This window comes from Xiphophorus hellerii, chromosome 5 (genome assembly GCF_003331165.1).
Source record: "Xiphophorus hellerii strain 12219 chromosome 5, Xiphophorus_hellerii-4.1, whole genome shotgun sequence".
Taxonomy (NCBI): domain Eukaryota; kingdom Metazoa; phylum Chordata; class Actinopteri; order Cyprinodontiformes; family Poeciliidae; genus Xiphophorus; species Xiphophorus hellerii.
In genome coordinates, this window is record NC_045676.1 from 25,306,838 (window position 1) to 25,324,495 (window position 17,658).

Genomic DNA, 17,658 nt, shown 5'->3' on the forward strand with positions numbered 1-17,658 from the left:
GATGGATGTGTTTGATTACTCTAGATCTGTTAGGAAGAATGGTTGCAGGCATGTGACATTCTGGATTGTAAATATCCATCCATCCATTTTCTAACACTTTGCCCTAGTGGGGTCGGGAGGTGCTGGTGCCGATCTCCAGCTAACGTTCCGGGCAAGAGGCGGGTTCACCCTGGACAGGTCGCCAGTCGGTCGCAGGGCAACACAGAGACAGACAGGACACAACCACACACACACTCACACCTAGGGAGAATTTAGAGAGACCAATTAACATGACAGTCATGTTTTTGGACTGTGGGAGGAAGCCGGAGTACCCGGAGAGAACCCACGCATGCACAGGGAGAACATGCAAACTCCGTGCAGAAATACCCTGGCCGGGAATCGAACCTTCTTGCTGCAAGGCAACAGTGCTACCTACTGCGCCACTATGCTGCCCGGATTGTAAATATGTTTTTAAAAATTATTTTAATACACAAGGTTTATGTTTTGAAACGTGGTTAATAGTCTTGTGATTATCAGCCTGCACTTAACTGTAATGTGTGGGTTTTTTTTTGCCAATTTAGCAGTTTTTCCGTGTCCACGTTTGGTTTTTATTAATGCATAAGGTTGTTGTCGAAAACTATTTTTGACACTTTTACAACTTTTATTAAACATAGCTTTCCAGTTCAGATACAAATGACTGTTTGTGAAATACAGAGCTTGAATGCACCAGTTTTCTTTCTGCGATGGTCAAACCAAACAATAACCCACATTAAATACACTCAAAACACACTTGTTGAAAAATCTTTTGCAATAAATGTTGAGTCACGCCTCCCTCCAGGACTCATTTCATGCGCCATCGATCACTTGATGAACCATCCAGCAGCTCCTTCTTTGGTGACATTTTCTGTAACTTAGGTCCTCTCTGATTGAATGTTGCTGCTCTTAAGCTGACAAGTGGATCAGCATCTCTCTTTTACTTTATGACTCTTTCAAAAAAAAAATGATAGAACACATCTGCTTTTCTGGTCCATTAATAACAGAATGGATTTTGGCCTTGTTTCCGTCTGACATAATCTCTTTCAATACATTTCTTGAAGCTCACCATTTTGGTTGTGTCGCTCGTACAGAACACGCTTGTTTATAAGTATTCAACTACAAAACTTTTAACCAGGTGTTAAAAGTTTCAAAATAACAAGAGATCAGATGTCTATCACTGCCTCACAGATGTTGCAATGTTTTTTTTGTTGTTTTTTTTTTTAGATTGTTGTCCTAAAATGACAGAATTTTTTGGCATCTTCCAAAAAGTTGCAAAGTTGACATTTTTTAAGGTTTATTCTTGCCATGACAAGATCTTACAAAAACGTTGAAATTGCTGCACATAACCTTCCCAAAAAAGACAGGATTTCAACATAACTAATATTTAAAGTGCAATTAACGTTTTCATAATACAAGTAAAACCATGTCTTGAGGAGTTGTCAAAGAGTAAAAGAGGAATTCCATATTGCTCATTCAAGTTGGCATGAACTGTGTACCGTTGGAGCAAATCCTACAAAAATATGCATTAAAAAAAAAAAGACTTTCATCTTACAGGTCCGGCTTTCAAACGGTGTGAAACAGGAGGCTTAATTAGAAGGGGGATGAGTGGACAGAAAAGAAACAAGTACAGAAAACGTTAATATGATTGGTTAAATTTGCGGAAATGTTGCAGTGACTGGTGAAAATTACAAGTTTCTGAATGACAAGTGAATTTGCATCGAGTTGCGATAGCACCATCGCAACTTCCTGGAGGGATGACTTTATATAGGGAACTTTAAATAATGATCATAATCAACAGTAATCATGTAACTATATTCAAAGTTCTGTCCCAGTATCTTAATTTAAATGTTCGCTGGTATTTTCCAGTCCAGGACACTTTTCTTTAAAGACTGAATAGCGTTATATAAATACAAGAAGCAGACATTTTAATTAAAATTTTTGCCCATTCTTTAACTGCATTTGTACCAACATATTACCTAGTTATTGATCCATTCATGTCAGCTTTCACATGTCAGTTGTAGAGCTTGTAACTGCAGACAGTTCAGTGTGGGCACTGGGCATGACAGACCCTTAACACATAATGGTAAATGTGAAACATTTGACTCTGTTAGCCAAGATGGCTTAAAAAAACAACTGAAAAGACCCCATTTTGAGCTTATTTGGTAACCGGTGAATTAATAAGATATCTTTTCTTTCATTGATCACTCATGGTAAGAGTTGATGCTACACAAAGTGTGCTTGAGGGATGTAGAAAAGTTACACCAAGCAACTGGGATGTGTTAGCTATTTTAGTAAAACAAAATCGAGGAAACATGAGCATAATTTTTATCATTGTATTCACAACCTCCAATTTTTATTAGCAATTAGAGCCAAAAGTATCAAAAGTAGGATTTGCTTTGTATTTTCTAGATTGTACATACCTTGTGGCAAAGTCTTTCAATGAGCATCAAGCTTGTTTAAATCCTATAGCTGCCATAGAAGCTCACGATTAAAAGCTTTAAAGAAAACAATGAATCAATTTTCTGCTGCCCTATTAAGACTTCCTGTTCAATGAAGGTCCTTGTCATTTTTTGTAAAATCTCCGCATTTACTACTGCAACAACACAAGCTACTGCTACAAAAGTTTACACAAAACAGATGAACAGATTCTACCCCTCAACACAAATATACCCAGAGAACGCCACGCTGAGCACCAGCTCCTACTCTGCAGCAGAAGGATTCCCCATTGGGTAAATTCTGAAGCAAAGCCCATCTGTATGTTTAAAATGTATTTGATTTAGGGAATCTAATATGCAAACGCTACCCCATTAGGGGCAGACGTAAATTTATGCACAAACAAATCTGTTTTGCACAAAACTCAGGTCTGAGAGGAAACGTGTACAAATTTGTAATTGTACAAGTAAAACTAAGGCATTAAATGTCTCTCAAATGTTTATTTCTCGGTGAGCTCACAAATGCACATGAAATCCTAAATATTTGCACAGTCAATCACTTTTACTAAATGGGCTTCATGGTGGTGCCGTTGGTAGCGCTGTTGGTTCTGAAGGTTCTGCAGTCGAATGACAGCCTGGGCTCTTTCTGTGTGCAGTTTGCATGTTCTCCCTCTAGATACTCTAACTTCCCCCCACAGTCCAAAAACATGACTGTGTAATCAATTCATTACTCCAAATTGCCCATAGGTAAGAGTGTGTGCATGGCTGTCTTTCCTGTGTGCCTCTGTGTTGCCATGTGACCTGTACAGCGAATAACCTCGCTTCTTGCCCAATGACCCCTGGAGACAGACGCCAGTCCCCTTGTGATAATGCAGCTTGGCAAATTTTGGCCAATATTTTTGCCCAGAAGAAAAAAGAGTGACAATAACTACCGATAACTATGTTCTTCTCTCGAAAAAACACACCTGCACCACAGGCTTCAGAAGAAAAAGCCACTAGAGAGTGGAGTCAGGCCACACCGTCACAGTCAGACGAACAGTGAAATACGCGAGTCACAATTTGTCCTACTGTACTTCATATTGATGATTACAATGATTATTTTACTGTAGTTATTTGCAAGAAAGCGTTCTTTTTGTTAAAAAAAAATGCTTAGGCCTGAAAACAGGTTTTGTTCTTTGGTTTCAATGTAGAGTATTTAATTATGCTGTATAACAATTGTAAAAAATAAAGGTAACTACTTCACGGATTTCGCCTATCACGGTTCTTTTTGGAACCTAACCCCCGCGAAAAACGAGGGTTCACTGTAATTACTGTAATCTCTTCAATATGACTAAACAGATTGTAGTCCAGATATAAAAACTCAAAGTGCAACTGAAACATCACAACGAACAGGACAAAGTGTTAACTTTGGCTGACCAAACTGTTCATTGAGACTATAATTTGACATCCCAATTTCGGCTGTGGTCATATTGTGAATTTCACTGATATGAGTGAGGCAGCAGAGTCCACCCACTGTCTCTGCCATTACTCTGCTCCCTCCTGAGGGCTCATCTTCGAGAGAGAAGGTCTAAGAGCATGGATTGGCCTTGGGCTTCTCATCTCAGTTTTATTGCTCTCCTCCTTTCATCCCTCTGTTCTCTCTCTTCCTCTCTGTTGCTGTCAGCTCGTTAAAGTGAGTGAGAACCTGTCATCTTTGTCTTCTGAATGGCCGACCATAAAGATGATGAGTGAACTTGGGAGTTTTGAAGCCGTACCCTTTCACCCGCCTTGGTGATGATGTCCCGGGATTCGAGGCAGTGAATTGGTGTCTAGATTACACTGGTTATCTAAACCTGTGCCATATAAATGGAGGAGTAATTTTCTAACATTACTTCTTCTTTTTTTCCCCTCCCCCAATTTCTCCAACAGTAACGATCAACATATGAGGTTCTGTGATACTTTTAAGAAGAAAAAGCGGAGAAAACAGAAGAACACTGTGCTTTTGATGATGATGGGACAAAGTAGGAATTGAAAAAATTCATTTGTATTACATTTGTGTGTTTGTTTTGATTATTTATTGTAAAAATAAACTTTAGTAGAGACTTTCATCTTAAATTTTTTCATCTAGCGTGTTCACACACTCTTTCTTGCTTAGTCATTCTCTTTCTACAATGAACCTTTAATTTTTTTTTTTTCCCCTTACAACTCTGGAACCTGATGCCATTTGAAATTAATGAATCACCCAATGACATTTTATCTTCTTTTAAATTCAGGCTTACCTTCGCCGCTTCATTGTCTTTATCGTCTCACTCCAATTAAGCTGCCTTTTAAACTTGGTAAAATCACACACGTCATTTCGAAGGTTTTGTTACTGATGTAGCTCAACAGTGTCTAATCAAAGTGAAATTGAGGTAACTAAAGGCATGAGGAGCTCGGTAGCATTTATTTACAACTCCTGAATTTGTAGTTGTGGCTTGCAAACGCTAATCCTAGTCCTGGATGTTGTAATAAGGTCATGCTGTTAAAAGGTGCATTTGAGTCATTTGAAAACATAAAACCTGATTTGAAAAATGTCGAAGCTGGACTCATCCCTTCAACCAATGTTATTTTAATGCATAAGCCAAAAAAGGTGATGCAGTGCAAGAACACAAAATCTTACCAAATGTATTTTTTTGTCTAGTTTCTAAAGCAAATATCTTGGTACACTATTTCATGAATATTAAGAAATTATTGACTTGAAACAAGCTTCTATATCTTGGAGAAAAGTAATTGTTTATAAATAGTTTGGTTTGACTATTAATAAGTAATTGTTTATACTTATTAATAGTCAAACCAAACTATTTTTGCACAACAAAGTTTTACGTCATTCGGGTTTAATATCATTAAGAACGCCAATCTTTCCCAAGAACTTTGATTAAGCAAGATAGACTAAATTGGCTTCAGAGTATTCACTTTTCCTGGCTTTTATATTCTTTGGCCAACTTTTGTTTGTTCTTAAGTGTGCAGTATAAATAAAAATATAAGTCTGACACTGACATCCATCGATTTTCTATATTCTTACAGGCAGATTGTTGCTCATGTTCAGTCGTTTGGAGAGAGGGAAGCTTCACACCATGGTTCCCAGTCAAGCACAAGACAGAGAAACAACCATGAAACAAACAAACATTATTCCTAAAGGCAATATACAGTAGATGCCAATATGCAAACTTATACAGAAAGCCTCTGCTTGCATTACAGAAAAGCCACAATAACTAATTCTTGTTTTAAGATTTCATTCAAATGGTTTTATATTCAAAATCCCAAAATGTGTACGACATTCACCCCGCTGATTAGCTTATGGTACGCAAAAGTCTGACTGGCTCTGTAAAGTCAAAATCCATCTTCCGCTGTTCTTAAACCACTTACGGTTACTGCAAGGCTTCAACTAGAAGATATGTTTAATTAAATACAGCTTTAATTGAATTTAGCTACCATTCGTCCTCACTAACCACTAACATGGCATCGCTGTAGCAGCTGAACAGTTGAATGTCAGCTAAAATTGTTTTCTGATTATAGTGCACATAGTGAGAACTTGCAAAGTCAGATTTCATTTATTTCTCTATTATGCTCAGTGTAATTGTAAATTCGCATCCTTGCAGATGATGTACATAACGGTCGTAGTTAGCTGTGATCATAATTTCAGCCGATTTCAGCCTGTTGTCGTTTTGCTGTCTGAGACCCACAGAAACACAAAGTGGTTTTATTCTGGTTTATCTAAGCAACAAAGTTAAAACTTGTCTTCCAGCTTTAAAACTTTAATTACTACGACAAATAAGTTTACACAGACATCCAGAAGTTACTCGTACACTTATGAACTTACTATACTTTTTTGTGGCCCTCAAATTGCATAATATAGCATATACAAATTATGTTTTCACCACGTGTTCACAGGTGCAGATCAAATGACTCAATTCATTCTCCACCAGTGATCTATTGGTGTTTGATGCTGACTGGATAAGAATAAAATCAGTCCGAACTAAAGGTCACTTACCTTGGCGCCGCGTTATACTGACAATCAATAAAACATGTCGTCTGTTTGCTGTCAGGTTGCATCGTGGTAGTGTTGGGTTATGGTTTGTTGTTGGTAAAACTGCTCAGTAATTAAGTAAACACTTATGTGTTTGTCACATGTAATACCACAAAGATAATCCCAATCTCTTTGTTAAATGTCCTTCCTCTGTTTACAGATGTTCACAGACTAATAATCCTCAATAGAATATTTAATAAACAGCAGAAAACACTTCAAAAAGCTTTTGCTGCTACTTCAGACTGCGTGGCTCTGTTTCAATATTTACAAAAAGTGTCTCTGTTACAGTTTATGGTGTTACTTTATTAAAAGGGATACTGTCTGGTGGTCATTTTCCATGGTCTGCAGCTGCATGATATTAAGTGTATTAGAGCGCGTTTCGTCAGAAAACATATTTTTAAAAGGAAATTAGGCATAAAACCGCAACATATGAATTGTTATTTATAAGATCAACCAAGCTATATTGCTGATATACTGTAGCTATAGAGATATAGCTAGAAACCATTTTTGTTAGGCTTGTTAATTTTTATGCATTTGCCAACAGACTGCATCATAAAATGTTGCTTGGTGACAGATTTAAATGGGGATAATTTTGCACTTGTGGATTTAATGAAGTAATAATCTTGAAATGCACCAAGTTATCCGGCTGTGTAATATATCATTATATTGATTATTACTTAGAAGGAGAAAAAAAAACTTTTCAGAAAGGAAAAATGCTTGAAAATGTAAACATTTTTAATTTAAGCATCACTAAAACTAAACCTGGATTTTCAAATTAGTATATAATTGGAGGAACAACATATTGTTGTTGGGTTTTTTTCAGAGACGTCTGAAAACAGTAATGTGCTTCATTACATTACTGGAATTTATTTTCCATCAAAATCAGAAATGCCCAGCTGACTGTCAGAGTGTTGAGGGTGAGCCACAAAACAAGGTGGATGTTCACACCATGTTGTTCCGAAGGATATTAGTGGGAAATTAAGTGGAAGGAAAACAATGGCAGAAAGAATTGCAGAGACAACAAGGATAACTGCAGCCATGAGGAGGCCTGGGAGGCAAAGCAAGTTAAAGAGACGAGTTTAAGGGAGATCCTCAATGTGTAGACATACTGTAAGTCAGAGTACGCAACTAAACCACAGCCAAAGTCAGATGAAAACAAATTTACCATTTCATTTGGAAGAAAATATAAAGCCATAAAGTATGGAATCCAACATAGTAGGAGGATTAGGGAAAGCTCGTCACCTGCTGGTGTCACCTGCGTTCGATCACATTTAAAGTCGGAAGAGCCATCTAGAATGATATTTTAGAGCATTCATGCTGATAACCTCCAAGATGGTAACATCCTTTCCCTCTAGAAGTTGGCACTTCCTAGGGAGCATTCAGCTTCTATGCACCACAAATCTGGAACAAACTTCCAGAAAACTGAAAAACTGCTGAAACATCAAGTCTTAAAACCCACTTGCTTAGAGTTGCCCTTGATTAGCACTAAGTGTAACATTGACTTATTTGATGTGCTTTTGCTTGATGACTTTGATGATGGCATTTGACAAAATGTAATGTTTATTGCTGGTTTCATAATTGATGACCCTACAATGTTTTTACAGTGTAAAGCACTTTGAACTGCTTTATCGCTGAAACGTGCAACACAAACCCGACTCACACTGCCAAATTGCGGTTTGTAATTATGCAAAGAAGGAATTTGACAAAGTACAGAGTGCATACTTTACAGTAGGTACTGTTCAATGGTCTGACATTTGTAAACAAAATGCCTTTCTTCTTGGTGCAACAGTATGAATGATTGAAATACACCTCTGTGTGTATAATCAGACTTATTGAGTTTTACTTTCGAACTCAAGTTACCAAAATGATTCTTTAGGTTATGTTCAAGTGTATTGAGATGCACCTGTACTTGTTTCAGCACAGGAATAAAGGAACTATCCCAGCCATGCTGTTGGCTGACTTACAATTGATCGTCCAATTAAATCATTCTAAGCAGCGCCACATACTGACAAAAGTTATTTTTTGTGAAGGAAACAGTAATATTACATAATCTTTTTCTTTTCTGCTCCGTCTGAAGTCCTCAATAATACTCTCTTCAACATGACTAAATAATATCCCCCAAGGTTAGAACAACAGTGTACCATTTTTCCCTACCATTTTTTTTTTTTTACCATTTTTCCTGCGAAAACACTAGAATATGTTGGCAGTAATGATTGAGTGTCAAACTCAATCATTACTGAAGCAGGCGTCTGTACTAGGAACAAAAAAATATGAATCTGAAACTGGTGCTGACCAAAAAGCCTGGTTGGAAAATATAATTTTTTGCCAATGAGAAAGATGAAGCAGCTCTGATTTTGTATGGGCAGTTTTTATTTATTACGCTCCATCTTTAACTTCTTAGCATTTTTGTCCACAAAAAGGCTTTTTGGGTTTTGTATAGTTTACCAATGCATTATTAATATGATCCTTTTTTATATCCATTAAAGGAAAGACAAAGATTACCTTGGGTGTGCTGTTCATGCCAGAGTGATTAATGCATGCACACTGGCCATGCTGCGACAAATACAGATTGAAGTGCAGGATGCTGTCTCACATCAGCGTATTAGCAAGCAAATAAGCATGACGAGGTGGTGTTGTGGTCGTGTTTGTTGTGAAAATCAGAACATTTTAACACATTAATGTTACATAACGCAGATTAATGGAACTACTATTTTGACTTCACTCATGGTATCACGTTATGGTCTCGACACAAGCGTGACGAACGACAGCAAGACGAATGGTTTGACGAATGGTGCATGAATTTTTGACAAAGTACAAAATGAGCAACCGGCTCATCTAGCTGAGCCTCTGGTCCTCATCCAGATGACAAGTTCCACTGAAATGAATGGAGAGGGACATTTCTAAATTAGCGTTTAAAACAAAATGACTTCTTTTAAGCCCTCCTGAATGTGAAAACCCAAAGAACTGAGAATCTTCAGACAAAATGTAATGTTTTGAAAACGTGCGTCCAGCGGCACCATGCCACTACATGGGCAGTTGCCCAGGGCGGCATCAGAAAGCATTGGGGCACCCGAGAACTAAAAAATGAAATGCATATCATCTGTCAGTTGTCCCCTGAGCAAGTTTGCTACCACTTTTATGCATGTGTGGTGGAGTAAGTTTCCCTTAGTTGCTGTTGAGTAATGAGAAACTACAAACTACAGTTTAATTGGTTGGAGTGTGCAAAATTTGCACAATTGTGTGCATGTTTATATTTAAAGCTTACAAAATTAAGCATAGTTTGTAACAATAAATATACTAGATTAATCCAGTGTGCTTTTCTTCTCAAAGTTTGCTGTTGCTTCTACTGTGTATCAAAAGAGGATATTAAATATATAACCAGAACCGAAATCAATGTCCTTAGAAAACTGAAAGAACAAGTAATGAAAGTTTTGCTTTATTGTTTTTGTTTTTGTTGGATGCCAATTCAGCTTGATGAGATACCAGTACTAAGACATGAGTTGAGAGTAACACTGGAGGCAAATGAGTTTAGTCAGCTGAGAGAACAGGGAGACGTAACACAGAAATCACAAAATGAGCCTTAATCAAGAGAATAAACTAAAATGCACAAAACCCAAGAATAAGTAAGAGATGAAGTCAAATATGACTCAACCACATCATAGAATACAGGGAAATGAACTGCACTAAATAGATACAAATGATAATTAATAAACTAAATAAAATAATAAACTAGCAGAATCAGAGAACACAAAATGAAACCAAAACCCAATCACTCATTGATCAGGACAAATAACAGAAATCACTACAAGCTGTATTGATCAACAGTGTTGCTGTGATGTCAAACACATTCACTGACTAGCAAACAGTCAAAACAAAAAGATAGTTTTATTGACATTCATGTAGGGAAAGTAGGAGTAACTCTAAATAAAAATATTGCAGTAATGTTTACATGGAGGAACATTGAAGTGGCTCTTCATCTGAATAGCTAAAAATGATAAAACAAGAGGGAATTTTGTTGTATAAGTAAGCCTATCTAAATTGTGTTGTAATATTTTGAATATCACCATAGCTGTGTGGGAGTTAGTTGCTTAAGACGTGAGTGGATATGCAGATCATACAACAGAAACTACATGTCTTATCAGCATTTCATCTTTCGAAGCCTCCCAGAGCCCCGAGATCACAGGCATGTTGCTGATTAATGTGGAAAGAAAATGATGCTCATTCATCTTTCGCCCCGTCTCATTCTCCCCTCCCTTACTTTATTAATGGCTGTAATCAACCCCAAATAAATAATTTCTGTGCTTGGAACATGAATCTTGCTTTCCTACCTGTGGCATAAGTTGAACTGGGACATGATTCGTGGTGCAGTTTCCACCATTGTCTCCGGAATCTCTCTTCTCTGCCATTTCAAACCTCTGTCCTCGTTTTTTTTTTTTTTTCTTTTTGAGAGGTCTAAAAAACACCGTAAGGTGACACATGAAGGGTTGGTTTGGTGCAGCAGAGGGCCTGCTCTGCTTGTTGGCAGGTAAAAACACTTCAAATCATGCAGTGACCCTCTTGTTTCCTGCTGTTGCATCATTGACATGTTGGCTGTTGTTCACTTTGAAAAGGCCAAAAAGACATTTCTTTTGCCTTCTTTTTGTTTCTCAAGGTGTGAAGGCCCTGTGTGTTTATGAGTTGTGTTTTTTTTTTTCTTTCACTGCAATGTTTTTATGCATCATTCTTGGGTTTGTCTTGGTTTTATTTGGTTGTGTTGATTTTTTTTTTTAAGTTTTGGTTTCTGCGAGAAGCGCCTGCTGCGCTCTTTTGTAAGGCTGCCTCTTTATGTTTGCCTCTTTGCTTTCAAGACTCTCATATTCACAGCTGCGTTCGTTTCATCATCATCCACCTTAGTAAACATGGTGGTACGCAAATGTTGCTTGTTGTTTTGTCCGGTCCCTATTAGTTGCATCACGCTCTCTTTTTTGTTTCGCTCAAATTTGTTTAACGACAATCTAGCTTAACATTTGGAGAAAGGTTTTTGAACTTCGGAGGAAATTGGCTTGGACAATAAATGTTGTAGTATATTTTTCATCCTTAGAAGAAAATGTAATCAGTGTTATATTGAATTTTGCATAACGTTATGCAAGTTAAGTAGGGGCGATGGTGGCTCATGAGGAAGGAGTTTGTCCTGTAACTGATGGGTTGCTGGTTTGAACCTCCATTTTTATTTTGCAGCATGTGAACTACAATAGACTGAACAAAATTATTTTAGCTCAACGCTCTTGTGGGATCATCTATTTTTTTACTCTGACATCATGTGCGCCTTTACAATTTTTCCTTTTTTTGCGTGGTTTCGGGAACTGACGGTCTGATGGGACAACTCCCTACTTCCATGCTGTCTGATCGTGACATTTTCATTAAGAAAAACTCTGACCATGTCATGACAGTATAGCATGAGACATATGATCTGGAAAAAAAGAACAAAACAAGCTATTTTATCTCCTTCACCAATCACAACCAGGAGGAAGAGCTGTCAATTGGGCTTGTGTATGCGCTCCTCAATGTGCTAATGGCAAGGAAACAACTTACCTTTACAGAAAAAACTATTTATCCACTGTCATCGGTGGCCTTTCTAACTAGCCTTAACATTTATGTCAGGCTTTGATGTGGCAAACTAACCTAGTAGAGAGCAAGGGGAAGGGTATGAGCAACGTGTACACAGGCATGACTGAGAGCACCAAGACTGTCCTCATTGCTCTGATTGGTTGTTTCCGTTTCAAATTATGCTGTCAGAACATATGGACAAATCTTTAAAAATCTGTTCAAAAAATAAACTACTAATAATCATACTGTATCTTTAAGAGTAGTAAAAGACTCAGATTGGTATTTGGGAACAAAATCCTAATCTGGGCATTCTTAGATTGTAGGTTATGATTTAGATATGAAAGATGACTGAATCAGGAGAGAAACTGTATTAGTGAAATTAGAGATAACACATTCAGTATTCTAATAAATTATTGCTATGTAAGCTGGATGTCCCTGTTTGGCCATTTTCTTTTTTTTTTTTTAAGAAAAAAGACTGGTGAGGGAATTGGGCAGCAGTCACATCGGGCCTCCTCTGCTTTGGTATTCACCGCGAATGTACAAAAGCAAGCACTTGTGGGCATTTCATCTACCCGTGCTGCTAATTGAAATGGTCCTGTATCTCTTGTACAGGCTAAAAAAAAGTTGGTCCTCTGGTGGGTTTCAAGTCATGAATGCTAATAAGGTGGAACTTCTCCCTCCCCCGAGTGCGTGAGGTTTTCCGGGGAGGAGAAATCACCATCTTTCTTTGAGGATTTTTTTGAACCTCCCTTTGAGAGCGTCGATGGCGAATGGAGAACATGTGCGGTTGCTCCTGTCTTTCAGTGCGTTTGTGTTCATTTTAATTCTGGTGCTGAGTCAGCACAAGAGCAACAGGGGAAGATGGGGGGGGGGGGGAGCAGCGGGATGAGATCAAGAAGCCAAGGGGATTTCTGGTGCCTGAAAGATGAAACTCCACAAGAGGATTCATCTTGTCCTATTTTATATAGTCAGTCAGTTACTGAAATTTTCCACAGCGCTTAGGTTTGACGATGTTTGCATATTGCAGCTCGCTATTGATGAAACAGTTACTTGCATGCACGGTTTTGACTGAAATGTAGGCTTAAGTGCGGTTATGCGAGTGCATAAGTTCTGCTTCCTTGCAAATATGAATTCAAATCTATTCTGTTAAAGTTAAAAAAGAATCTCAATAAGCCACAACTAGTGAAACATGGTCGACTGAAGCCGTCTGCCAGGCCCAATACTTGAAAAACAGACTAGCTCTAGTGTCTGCAGAGGAAGCACATAATGCTTAAGGCGCGCATAAGAGCTGGAATACTTTTCTTACTGAGAGAAGAGGCTTTAGCGAGTTTAGCAGTGAAAAGTGAGCTATAAGAGATTTCAAAACTTCAGAGAGAGAAATAATATATACAACGCCTGGCCTGCCAATAGTAATATAGTGGCTATTCATGGTTTTTCATGCTTTCATCAAAATGAAAATTTCAGTTCCGGAAACAGAAAACACCATTTATGTCACCTGGCTGTCAGACTGTTATTGTAGCTATCCATTTCTGTGAGATTTTATGTTTATGTGTGGCCAACAGCTACAGTCTGGTTTGAGCAAAGACATGTTTTACTAAAAAAACAAACAAAAACAACAAACAAAACAACCATTTGGTCGAGGGCATTTTTGACATGATTAATTTGTTTATAATGATTTCCCCAACGTGTTCAGTGAGTCAAGTTTTGAAAATGTGCAGCAAGTCACATCTGAACCTTAAATCTAAAAAATTGAAGTGAAGCAGAGAACATTAAGTCCAAGAGCGCTAAATATATGTGTTGTTTCTAGAATTGGCAATCCGTGCTAGAGGTTCACTGACGTATTGCAAAACAGTCATTGATCAGGATTTACTAATTTTTTTTTTTTAACACAATTCACATTAGCCCTCTTGTTACATCTAAAGCTCAAAAATACTTGGATTTACTTCTTTTTGTTCAGAAAATGCAGATAAGGAAAATTTACACAGTTAAAGATACTTACATCAATACAAGTTTGCATTTTTGATGCGAAAATGTGCAACAACTGCACATTTTCACATAACTATATGGTAACAAATGTGAAAATATATGATACATTAAAAAGATGTAGTAAGGTCACTAAAATAAGTGTGATATATCATAAACTAGTGAAGCTTGCCTTGAAAACATGATTTTATATAAAGAAAAAAAAGGGAGCTGGATGGCTAATGAAAATAGATACAGTAGCTTCACTATGGTAATCAAAATGGAGGGGAAAGCATTTAGGTTTCAACTAGAAGAATACTTTAAATTTTTATGTTTAAACAACAACAAAAAACAGGCGGGCTGAACCTTATTTAAAGGGAAAATAGCATGTGTGAAGTGTCTGTGTGTGACGAGTGTGTCTTACCCACGGTGAGCTGACCAGTCAGTTGTCCCTGATCATTTCTAGCATTGACCGTCACATTTCTGTCTGACTGGAGAATCAGCGGACTGTCCTGTAGAGGGCAGAAGAGAGAGGAGAGAGGAACACTAAATATTTACTGCTTTTACTGAAACGGGGAAGTACTGCTTTTATTAAAATGTAGGTGAAAAGTTAATTAAGCACAATGAAACATGACGTCTGCATGGCACACATAAATAGCTGCTAAAAAGCTTCTCATTGGACATGTTTCACAGTTTAACATGTAGTAATATCCCATTTTGTATGTATTGCAACCTGTAATTGCAAGTAAATAAGGAGTCAGTTTGGGAGTTCCACAGGATTCTGTACTAGGGATAATTACTTTCTCCTTATTTAAACATATTTAAGGAATGTTGGCCTAGCTGTGGTACATGGATTTCACTGTACAGCATAATTTAGATGCTTCAAACCTTCAATCGTCCAAATATTTTTTTTAAAGGGACATTTCTGACTTTGTAATGAAAGTAATTTAACCATTATTCATATGTCAGAGAAGGACAACCTAAAACTTGTAGACAAGTTCAAAACTCATTTTTCACAACTCAAGTCTCAAGTCACTGAGTCCAAGTCAGTTTCACCCCCTAAATCCAAGTAGAGACTTGATTTTAACACCTGAAATAAATGTTTTTTCGTCAAATCCACTACAACTAGCACTCCTCTAACTCTATGAAATTATACGAAAGGATTCCAAACCTGTATACTTTGTTCTTAAGCCTAAATTATCACATGAACATTTAATAACTGTGTTTAAACTTATTAATTTGCATGTACAGTAATGTTTGAATTTTTAAACACTTAATTCCACATGTAGAGAGAGAAATTGCCAAAGGCATAAATTTTGAGGGGAAACAAAAACCCCTGTCAATGTTTCCCAAGAGGAAGCACAAAACCCTATGAGCGATCAACTCTCCATAAACGTGACTAACTAATTATCAAGCACATTTTTTCTGCTCTTTTGATGGGTTCCTTTCACTCTTCATTACATGAGACATAAACTATTACAAACACTCAAGTCTCAGACCAGAAGTCCAAGTCAAGTTTTAAGTCTTACAAGTCTTACTCTGGTCTGAAGTTATTTTGTTCAAACTCGAGTCACCGTCTTTACTTGAAGGTCAGTGGCCTCCAACTGCAAGATTTGAGGATCACTTAAAGGAAATGACTTTTCGATTGTTGCTCTCTAAAAAATCTATTTAAAATTTGCATTTTTAATATGGATAAGACATCCACATACTCAATGGGAATCTGGATTGGTGTCATTTTATTTCAACTGGGTGCTTAAGTAATTCCTTAAATTACTTGTGGAATCATTTACCAATGATTGATGACCATTGGTAAATAGTGCTAAGAGGTACCTGAAAATCTTTATCAAATTATTACATTTCTATTTCATCCGATTCCAAGAGAGAAACTTTGACAGAAAGTTCATCTTTACTGAGAAGTTTTGGGCTACTCATAAAAAAATCAGGCTGAATCGTGTTTGTGTTGCAGATTGGAAGATCAAACGATTGACCGAACTTTACCAAGGTAAAGGATTCAATGTTCTGTAAGGCCTTTATTTGTGTACAAAATAAATTACCTTGAAATTTCTTTTAAAAAAGCCTATCACTGCTGCTGAAAGTTGAAAAGAGTCGCCTTATTCCAAGCTTTATGTAACCTTGGCTTTTGTATGAATCCATTTCTAACCCAAATCCCCTAACAAATAATGCAAATAATGCAATATCTAACTTTTTAAGATAGGCCAGAAAAAAAATCAAAAATATTTTGCCCAGATGGGGGCAAAAATAACTTGAAATTCAGACCTGGTTAGATTAAAAAAAACCATGAAATTAGATTTCTGAACATTTGTTTAAAATATACTGTATAAAAACATTTTACCACTACCATCTGAAGATGAGGCTTGACATTAAATTGAGCCAAGGGGAAGCAAACTTTCTCCTATAGTTAAGCATTTCCTCCATTTCTTCTTCTCTTTGGATACTGCAATCAATTCAGTCAATATCTAATTAGTTTGCAAAACAAACGACGTTTGAAATTGTAGCCACTGCCCCCCGTTCACACCTGATTCCCTCTGTTCTGCAAACCTCACAAACTTGGCAACCAGTCTGCATTGTCTATTCAAAACAGGATTCTATCTGGGAGTGTTTGCTTGTTTAAAAAAAAAAAGTGTGTCCACAGTAAAAAACAAAACCAAAAAAACCCAATAGCTTTAGACCTAAATGAGATAACTGCAGCCAAGACTTTAACCTCCATCCTTCTTCACACTGATTGAGCCCGTTTTATTTTCATGAACTACAGTATAAAAGTTGTGCGGGTTCACTGACCCTACTCGGTGGATCCATCTACTTGAAGACTTTTGTTTTGTCTTCTCCCGTTTCATTGTGTCTGACATAATTTTCTTTTTTTATTATTATTATAATTCTCTTCTCTCCCCTCCTCATTTTCCCTTTTTAAATTACTTATTTGTTTTGACTGCATAAAATGAGCAGCTCACAGGTGACCCAATTTCCCTCTCGATTTCCCCCTACTAACATCTCGCCGGATTCCCGTCTGAATTTTAAACGAGAAGAGTGTTCAATTTGAAAACTCGTTGATCCGTTGAAATTGAGGAATCCTTATTTTCCCTCGCCTTTTCCATCCTCTTCACTTTCCCTTTTCTCATTCTTAGTGGTGCTGTTTTGCTACGGATGAATATTTATTATTTTGCAGCCTGCTTATGCTTTCTGTTTTAAATGTCAAACCTGTCTGGACTCTATTTTGGAGCGTCGTGGGGGGGGGGAACTTCTGCAACAAGTGTCAAAAACGCAAAAATGAACTGCTGGGCAGGTATGTTGGGGGCACATACGAGTACGAGACATAAAAACAAATACAACAAAAACACAAGATGTGTAGAGAAACCGTGAGTATGTGTAACTATTTTGTATTGAATGCAAATAAACATCGACCACTAAAAATCTAAAGGTGTGAAAGAAGTCCTGCCCATGCGTTTGTACACACACTTGACAAAAATGAAGAAAGAGTGTAAAACCTCCATTGTCTTTTTTAAACTGCATGTTTCCAGTAGTGGTGTGTTGTCTTTCCAGTTTGTTAAAATTGACTCCACAATGCAAAGGATAACACCTCGATTCCTGCCCAATGGTCTG

At 37.3% G+C, this 17,658-nt stretch overlaps 1 protein-coding gene across 1 annotated transcript in view; it reads right to left on the reverse strand.

Moving 5' to 3' along the window:
- The window catches only part of LOC116719629 (zeta-sarcoglycan), a 350,021-nt gene that overhangs the window by 72,257 nt on the left and 260,106 nt on the right, over positions 1-17,658 (reverse strand). Inside the window, exon 4 of the mRNA XM_032562196.1 lies at positions 14,465-14,552. Within this exon, the coding sequence (XP_032418087.1) occupies positions 14,465-14,552 (88 nt within the window). The remainder of the gene's footprint in view (positions 1-14,464; positions 14,553-17,658) is intronic.